Here is an 8,976-nt window from a genome sequence, read left to right as displayed (position 1 = left end):
CATGTCACACCACGCAGCACCATGTCTGCACCGATGAAGTTTAAGAACACAGCACATTTGGAGTAGCTGCTTTCTGATTAGCNTGAGTATGAATTTTTTTTTAAACTCAAGTATTCAAATAAAACTTTTAGACAATCTTCTAATTTATTTAAACCCCTCCACATGCTGGCTTGCACGCCGAACCTCCCGACAGCTTGCAGGTGTTGTAGCAAACACTGTTCGTCTCTGATAATGTGTTGGATGAACGAGCACGTGGCTAACACGTCACGTGAATATCAGCACGTTGGACAGCAGCTCCAGCCTCACACCGCCCACAGAGGATGGAGCGAGCGGCGGCTTCATGGCTGAGGAAGGAAGTTCCTGTTTGGAGGAGATGGAGACTCGTTGTCAGCACCCTGTGGGGTAAGGAACCGAGTCGCGTCGGGATTTCACCTTGTGAAGAGGGTCTGTGTTGCTGAGGATGGTGCGCGGCTGTTTGAACCGAGCCACCATGGATCGCTGCTGCTGCGTAATTTCGGCACATTATTTCGTGTTCGGAGGAGTCCTGCTCTCACCTCCTCTCATCCGTCTTCTCTGCTTGCGGCGCCGGGATGGTTGGGCGAAGAGTTGACGCTGAACCGACGTCCAACGCTCCTTCGCTGCTTGGATAAAACGGAACCCATTTAAAACCAGAAACTTTGCGATCGGGAGCTGCTTCAGGAGGACGAGGTGTGGGACAAAGCCCGCAGAGACAGCAGGGGAGTTGATGGATGCCACCGCGGAGAAACAAAGGACTCCCACAAGCTGCTCACCTCCTCCTAATGAAAAACATAAATGCCTTCAATAAGTGGGGTTTTTATTGACGACCGACCTCCCTTCAAGACCCGTATTGATTTTCTTATTCAGACAGGGTATATTTTGAGGATAACACCTTGGACAGCTCCTCATTGTCACTCAGAACCTGTACTGGGTCCTGTTGGACCTGCTGCACCGCAGCTGGACCTTTCCATTCTGACTTTAAGCAGCTCTGGGCTCCTGGTTTAGAGCTCTGTAATTGAATCCCGATACAAAACGCCTCCATCCATAAAGAAAAACAGTAACTCTTCCTCATTGGTCAGACTGCAGTGCACATGCTATAACAACAGGATATGCAAAGAGCCATGGGCTGATCTACCAGCCTATCATGTTTCGAGCATGCTTTTTTTTGTAGTTTTTTAAGTATAGCAAGATGTGAACTGCTTACTGTGATAAATTCCACAATAGTAGACTTAATACTAATACTAATAATTATGATGTTTTAAATAAACAACAAAAAAAAGGGGGGGCTGTGCCTGTGCTGTGAAGGTTCTGAGACATGTTCAAGTACCGTCTTGGAACGGTTTTCAGTGAACTCAAAGTGTTGCTGCTGATGCACTCGGATTCGAGCAGCCGGAGGACTGACCCAGGCACAGACCCAGAGCAGAGCAGGATGAGAGGCTTCACCATCGCAGGCTGTGGCTGGCCACAGATGAGCTGCTCCCACCGTGACGACGACGAGGAGTACTACGGGCCCCGGCCACGCAGCCTGACCTCCGAGGATAAAGAAGGAGACAAACCCCAGGGAGCAGGAGGAGGAGGAGGTCTGGAGGCGTCCTCCCTGCCGAGTCTCTCTGAGAGCGGGGTGCAAGCACAGCAGTGCAGGATCTGCTTCCAGGGGCCAGAAAAGGTGAACTTTTGTGTTTAAACACAAACCAAGCACGGTAGATCATTATGGTCATTATCAAAGTGTCTCCACGTGGTTAAACGAGGTTAGTTGAGATGAACGGGTTTTGTAGGAGAAGGAAAATGACACACGGTCATTTGTTCTGCACAAATAAAAATCTTGACACACCTCCCATGCATTTGTATTCAACCCCCCTTTTAATCTGAGACCCCCCAAAATAAAGCCCAGTCTCTAGAGGCCAGACGTGATGATGTGACGAAATTTAAATCAGGCTTTGGTTTAAAAAATAAAAAATCGACCGTTTAAACCATCGTCTTGATGGTGCAGAGACGCAACAAAGACTCCAAACATATCCAAGATTTTGTGTGTGGTTGTTTTCCACAGTCACTCATCTGTAACACTCCATGCAGTCCGCCCCAATTTCAAAGTAAAGTCATATAGTGACTAAGATTAAACCAAACTGAGCGTTCAGTGGTGATCTAATAATAGCTGCAGGTAGACAAAGGGCTTCTTTTAAGAACAGTCTGAGGAGAAAACTCAGCATTATAGAAACCACCAGAGAGCAGAACAGAGCTGTTATTTTATATTTTTTGCAAAGACATTTTTTAAAAAGTGTCATATTGACTTGGATTTTTGCTGTAATTAAAACAGCAAGTGTTTTGAGATCTGGAGAAGAAGGTTTTTTGGTCTTTATCTCCTAGTAGAAAAAGCTTAAACTCAATCATAGTGGATTGAGATCATCTGTGAACAGAACTGATAAATATGCCCTGATTTAAATCATTTTACTGCAGCTGTGGTTGTATGTTTGGGTTTGTTGTCTAGAAGGTGAACCTCCATTGAATCTCGAGTCTTTTTCAGCCTCCCACAAGTTTTCAAATGTCCTGTGTTTGAGCTGCAGCCATCTTCCCATCTACTTCGACCAGCTTCCCTGCTCTCACTTGAGAAAGTGTGAGAACGGCAAATGCAAAGCAAAACCACGTTTTTAAATCCCATTTCCGCACAGCGTCGGTCTGAACTTGTGAGAAGCATGCGCCACTCTATGTGTCGGAAAGTTTTTGTTTCCTCTCCAGGTATAAAACCAATTAAAGACCTCACACATCCCCCGGAGTCAGTCAGAAAATAGAGCTGTCAGACTGAGAGCCTACAGGGAGGTGAATGATTACAATAACAAGAAAAAAAAACACACACTACTCCAGATGGTTCCTGATTTCCTTGGAGGACGAGGGGAAAATATCATGAGATGAGGTCAAATATATTCATATGAAGGCATTCGGGAGCAGATGTGAATACCTCATAGTGACACTTCTTTTTCAATCTGTGTTTTTAAATCTGCAGCCCTGGGCTCAATTCTTTAACATTTTCTATAGATTATCAGTTGGATTCAGGCTTTGACTTGGCCGTTTTAACACGTTTATCTAAACCGTTCCTCTGTGGCTCTCTGGCTTTGTGCTTTGAGTTGTTGTGCTAAAGGAGGATGAACTTCAGACTCCAGAAATACGTCGACACTGACAGATTTTTTCAATTTAATTTTTATTTACGTAGCACTTTATAACAAGAGCTGCAGAAAGTGCTTTGCAACACGCATAGATGACAAAAAAAAAAACAGACTAAAATACATTAGAAACTTAAAAAGTCAGGTTATTAACAGGGTTAAAAGTCAGTGATTAGAATTCATTTCAAAGATATTTTTATCAGTTAATTAAAGTGGATGATCAATGATCTAATGTAGAGAGGTAGGCTGATCCAGATAGAACACTGCAAAACACAAACTCTCACCAAGTAGTTTTGGTCTAGTTTCTTGTGCAAATATCTTATTGCATTTAAAATAAGACAAATTAATTTAAAAGTAACTTCTCAGCAAGATATAGAAGCTTGTTCTAAGTAAATAATTCCTTAACATTGATGGAAAAGTTCTTGTTCTATTGGCAGATAAATTAACTTGTAACATGGGAAAAATGTCTTGCAAATTAAATAGTCTGCCAATGGGACTAGAACTTTTTCATCAATATTAAGGAATTATTTTCTTAAAACAAGCTTCTCCGTCTCACTAAAATGCTACTTGTAAGTTAGTTTTGTCCTTTTTCAAGTTTGCTAAGCTATTTGCACTAGAAACTAGACACAAAATACTAGGTAGGGAACAGCAAAGACCTGCTGGTTTTTTGACCTCAAGGTTCTGGATGCAATGTGCATTTATACTTTCAGTAATTTACCAAAAATAATCAAAGGAATGCAACCGTCTGCTATTAAGACATTTTCAGGCGTTTATGGTCCAATATCGTGATGTGCTGCAGATTGGCACTTCACTCATTTGTAAATGTGAATGATTTTTAACAAAGCACTTTTTTTGTGGCAATTACCTCCCTAGAAAAGGAGAGAAACAAACAGATTCTGCAGCTGTCAAAAATATGCTAAAACAAATCATGTTCAAGGCAGTTAAGAGGATGACAGCGGAGCCGCTCTAAAGAGGAGGAACGCGTGTGAAACTGTTGAAGAGAGGATGACGAGTCAGCGACATCTAAGGACTCTGGAAATAGATGCTGGATTTATCGGATCCTGCTCGTTACTGATGAAGATCATTTATCACTGTGAGTTACAGCCACGGGAAAATGAGGCTGTTTTAAATGCAGAGAAGGTGGGAAATTGTAGTTCAATTGAACTTTTACACGTCAGTCTATTTCTGTCCCTTTTTATTGTGTCTAAATAAAACGATCCACTAAGAGGGAAAGAAAATGTAGCCGAATGTTAAAAACTCCCATTCAATCAAATCAGAGTTAAATCATCTTTATTGACCAAGACTGTGTACTCAAACAAGGAATCTGACTTAGACTTTTAGTATAAATATATAGAGGAAATGCAATGAATGATTAAAGGAACAGTATACATGTACAGCCATTAGTAAACATTTACAGAGAAACTAAAAAAAAAAAAACAAGACAGGAGGTTGTGGAAAAGCAAATGTGGTTATTTTATTTCACAGTAGTTGATTACCCACACCCCAAAGTCGTTATTGTATTCATCAGAGTGACAGTCTGGGGACAGAAACTGGCTCTGTGGCAGCTGTTTTCTACAAATAATATTTATTTTCTGTATATCACCAACCTGAAGGTAAACATTTAGCAGTTCATGTAGTTTCTACAATCCTGGCACTCCTGATGTTGAAACCCTTAAAATAAGCAATTGCTGTTAATGACCCCTCCCCCCACCCCTCATCATGAGCCTTGTTCATCACAATCTCAGTTAATTTAACTTTTCAATTGCTCTGACTGTTGATGAATATCTATTTTCTTCTAGCTTTTTCCAACTCGTGCAGTTCAAAACATGCCTCACCTTTGTAACAGTTTTTCTTTTTCTCATTTTGAATAGTTGCTAAAAAAAAAAAACCCACTGCATCAAATTCTTTCCAACTCTGAATTAACTCAAAAAGTAAAAAAAAAAATAAATAAATAAATAAATGCTTCTGTTACATTTATTTTATAGGTTTTTCAAACACATATTTTACATTTTAGGCCTTTTGTTTGTGGTTTCCTGAAGAGCTGATAAGTGTCGCTTGCTCTGCATCTGTGTATTTAAATATTTTTATATGCAGATTTGATCAAAAGCATCTGTTGTCTTAATTAAAACTCCTACCTTATGGACTAACTCTATCCAGCGTCCACAGCTGGTGAATTTCCCTGTAATACTGTCAGAAGTTATGCTTGAGTTATTTATTTTTCTGTCTTTTATTTTATTTCAACGTTTCAATAAGCAGCCCAGCTGCTCGTCTCATGCAGTAACCCGTCTTTGTCCTGCAGGGGGAGCTGTTGAGCCCTTGTCGCTGTGACGGCTCCGTGCGCTGCACTCACCAGTCCTGCCTCATCCGCTGGATCAGTGAGAGAGGCTCCTGGAGCTGCGAGCTCTGCTACTTCAAGTACCAGGTTCTGGCCATTAGCACCAAGAACCCACTGCAGGTACACACCCAGAACAAGAAAGGAGATCAGTTAATGAATGCATCAGATTTTGATTTTGGACAACCAGGTTGCATCTCGAAAAGAAAACGCTTCACGTTTGTCCGTCTCTCTAAAACGAGTGTTTGGATGATTGTGAAGTAGCAGTTAATAGGTCATTTGGATAACTGAAGCTCTGGTGCAAATGAAACCATGATAACTCTGGAGGGGAACAAGTGCTTAGCTAAACCTTAGGAATATATATTTTTATACTTTGAATTTAATTAGAAAGAAACTAAGCTCGAGTTGCCTGTGAGTGCAGCATAGTCTTTCGCTCTCTCTCCAAAGCAGAAAACAGTTTTTCTTCCGAATGGAGTGAATCTCATTAAGAAAAACACAAACCTCTCTTTTTCACCACCACCAGGATAAACATGAATTTCACTAGACAGACAGTATATGCATACATATGCTGTACATAGATTGAAATTTTTTTATTTTTTTTTTTGCATTCTGTCTTTTTCTCTCTCTTTGTGTCCAGTGGCAGGCCATCTCTCTGGCTGTGATTGAAAGGGTGCAGATTGCTGCCATTGTGCTGGGCTCTCTCTTCCTATTTGCCAGCATTTCCTGGTTGGTGTGGTCGTCGCTCAGCCCCTCGGCCAAGTGGCAGCGGCAGGACCTTTTGTTCCAGATATGCTACAGCATGTACGGCTTCATGGACGTAGTATGCGTAGGTAAGAGATTGGAGCTCTAAGATGTGTTTTGTGAAGGTTTTCATACGCGTTGAAGTGCTTCATCAGTTTTTATTTCAGTCACAAACATCAGTGTAATTTATAATACGAGAGACAGATGAATCTGTTGACCCAGCAGCAATGAACTCAACTCCACAAATCTGGTCTTTATGGAGGAGAAGCTATACCTAACCAGCGCTGCACACCAGCCTGAACAAATCCTCCTGACTGTGAAACACGGTAGCGGTAGCGTCATACTGTGGGGATTCTTTCCTTTAGCATGGGAATTGTAACTGGTCGGAGTTGACAGGAACATTGATTGAGCAAAACCGGGACAACCTTCAGGGGAAAATCTGTTGAAGACAGCAAAGAACGTGGGACTGGGGGAGAGTTTCACCTCTAAACAAACATCCAGACCTACGATGTGATGGTTTAAAGCAAAACATATTCATGGGTTAGTGTGGCCCAGTCAAAGTCCAGATTAGAAATTGGTGCTAATGATGTTGAAAATGATTGAACTTTAGCTATTTTGCGAAGGAGAATGGGCACAAATGTCTTTATTCCCATAAGGCATGACTTGAGAGAGCAGCAAATGATAGTTCTTCAAACTGATTCAATAAAATTTACTTGCAAGAATTTTGGAAAACAATTCATCCTTCCACTTTCACTTTGCAGTCATGTTCTGTGCTACTCTACACAAAAGTACTGGATAGAAGTCTGGTATCAGTAGTTAGCTTTTTGCACTAACAACAAAAATAATCAAACTCCACCAGTTTTCCAGTTTCCAACCAGAACACAATACATTTTTAAAGCAAACTGAAGCCAACTACACTCATCTTCATAAAGGGACAGTTTTAAAAAAAATATATTAAAATATTTCCTACAGCTCAGCAGCAGTGGTTTCTGTGGGCCACAATAACTTCAATTAATCTGTGGAGGATGAAGAGATTAATGATTAGTTGTTCTCTCAAAATATTCTGTACTTGTTTACAAGTCTGAGTCCACATTTAAGTTACAAACACTTACTGACTGTTATTTGCCATCATGTCTGGCTGTAAATCTCCAAAATACAATCCTGGTACACAACATACCTTCTGTACTTTTTAGTGCTCTCAGGTTGTTGTTGAACAAGCACTTGTTTGTCTGTTTGTAAGACTATTTCCTGCCCCAATCTCTCCCGACCTTTTACCCTTAACACCCAGGCCTTATAATCCACGAAGGATCATCTGTTTACCGGATCTTTAAGCGCTGGCGGGCAGTGAACCAGCAGTGGAAAGTGCTGAATTATGAGAAAACCAAGGATCTGGGCGACTCCGTCAGTTCAAGCAGCAAATCTGCCGGTCAAGTCGAAAGGAACTTTTCAAACGGCATCGCGGTCAACGGACGGAGAGCAACGAGTCGACACGTCAGGGCTATCCTCACCCACCACTGTGGCTACACTATCCTGCACATCCTCAGCCAGCTGAGGCCCTCGAACCTGCATGGTGCCAACCAGGAGGTGGTCATGAGAGTGACCACGGTGTGAGGTCATGCTTCGGTCTTTGAAGAGTAAATAAAAGTGCTGATAAAATAAAATCCTAACGTGCCATAAAATCTACCTGAGTGATAAGATGTGCTCTCAGGTTCGTCCTGAGCCGTGAGGAACCGTCTGTTTCTGAAACGTGAGGAAGGCAGAGCAGTGGTACGTAGAGCTGAGTAAAAATACATGGCTGGAAGAAAAAACATATTCATTTCAGTTGTCTCCTGGTCTGAATAAGCATGGAAAAGGATAGTCAAAGGATGAAAAAAAAAATAACATTTCCAAATTTCGTTCAGTCACACCTTTTCTGAACTTGTTACTTTCTTCCTTCCTCCCTTCAACATATTGAAAGCCAGCCCACGGCTGAAGTATCTGCCATAGCCTCATGCACTAGCGCAGAGGTTCCCAAACTGTGGGGCGCGCCCCCTAGGGGGGGCGCCGTGTCATTGCAGGGGGGGCGCGGGAAGCCGTCTGGTTAAAAAACAAACAAAAAAAAAACATGAACACTGTATGCGCTGGGTTTTTACCTTAGAATGGCCAACTCTCTGTTATTCCTCTGTCAATTTGATACAGTAGAGGCTTCCACCCTTCACATATTTGTGTCCTCTGTCACTTTTATCAGCAGTTAAAACTGTTTAATCCGTTGTTAACATGTAAACTGTTTTTCCGAGCCGCCTTTAAACGCAACATGAGCGCTACGACGCTCGCGCTGGGTTTCCACCTGTGAAGGAGACCTGCTGCTGCTGTGCGGAGCTACGTAGGTTTGTGTTAGAATCACGGCAGCAAACCAGCAAAACGCAAAAGAACTTTTCACAGTTTTTCCCCCAAACTAACCGACTGAGTTGAGTAAAGCTGCTGGATGCAGGTAATGTTAGCTAAAAGATGACTAGCTAGCTAATATCAATACAGAACCTTTAGCTTAACAAGTACCTTGTAGTAGGCTACCGATGTTGGTGTCTATTTTCAGCTACGTACATTCATTTTGCCCCCAAAAAAGTCGATGCGCGCCCCCCGTCACACGCGTCGTTTCAACCAGACAGCCATTTGTAATCCATAGGGGGGGGGGGGGGGGCGCAAAAAAATTTTGGGAACCACTGGTTTTGGTTTTCCCGGGGGGGGAAAAGC

General features: G+C 42.1%; 1 protein-coding gene across 1 annotated transcript; it reads left to right on the top strand.

Moving 5' to 3' along the window:
• Window positions 1-180: 180 nt before the first annotated feature.
• Window positions 181-8,146, top strand: LOC106940500 (E3 ubiquitin-protein ligase MARCH9-like). Its single transcript, XM_015023261.1, has 4 exons — window positions 181-1,684; window positions 5,473-5,628; window positions 6,143-6,335; window positions 7,535-8,146. The coding sequence occupies exons 1-4, from the start codon at window positions 1,334-1,336 to the stop codon at window positions 7,855-7,857; spliced, it is 1,023 nt and encodes a 340-aa protein (XP_014878747.1). The 5' UTR covers window positions 181-1,333; the 3' UTR covers window positions 7,858-8,146.
• The last annotated feature ends 830 nt before the right edge of the window (window positions 8,147-8,976 follow it).

Source organism: Poecilia latipinna, unplaced genomic scaffold (assembly GCF_001443285.1).
Source record: "Poecilia latipinna isolate Pla-1442-1.1 unplaced genomic scaffold, P_latipinna-1.0 Scaffold3253, whole genome shotgun sequence".
NCBI lineage: Eukaryota > Metazoa > Chordata > Actinopteri > Cyprinodontiformes > Poeciliidae > Poecilia > Poecilia latipinna.
The sequence above is the reverse complement of the archived record's forward strand: the minus strand, read 5'-3'. Positions and strand labels throughout refer to the sequence as shown.

Excerpts from the sequence above, each read along its gene's own strand:
- LOC106940500 (XM_015023261.1), top strand. The coding sequence starts at position 1,334 with ATGTTCAAGTACCGTCTTGGAACGGTTTTCAGTGAACTCAAAGTGTTG. Across the intron at positions 5,629-6,142 it reads GCACCAAGAACCCACTGCAG|TGGCAGGCCATCTCTCTGGC; the intron begins GTACACACCCAG and ends CTTTGTGTCCAG. Across the intron at positions 6,336-7,534 it reads CATGGACGTAGTATGCGTAG|GCCTTATAATCCACGAAGGA; the intron begins GTAAGAGATTGG and ends CTTAACACCCAG.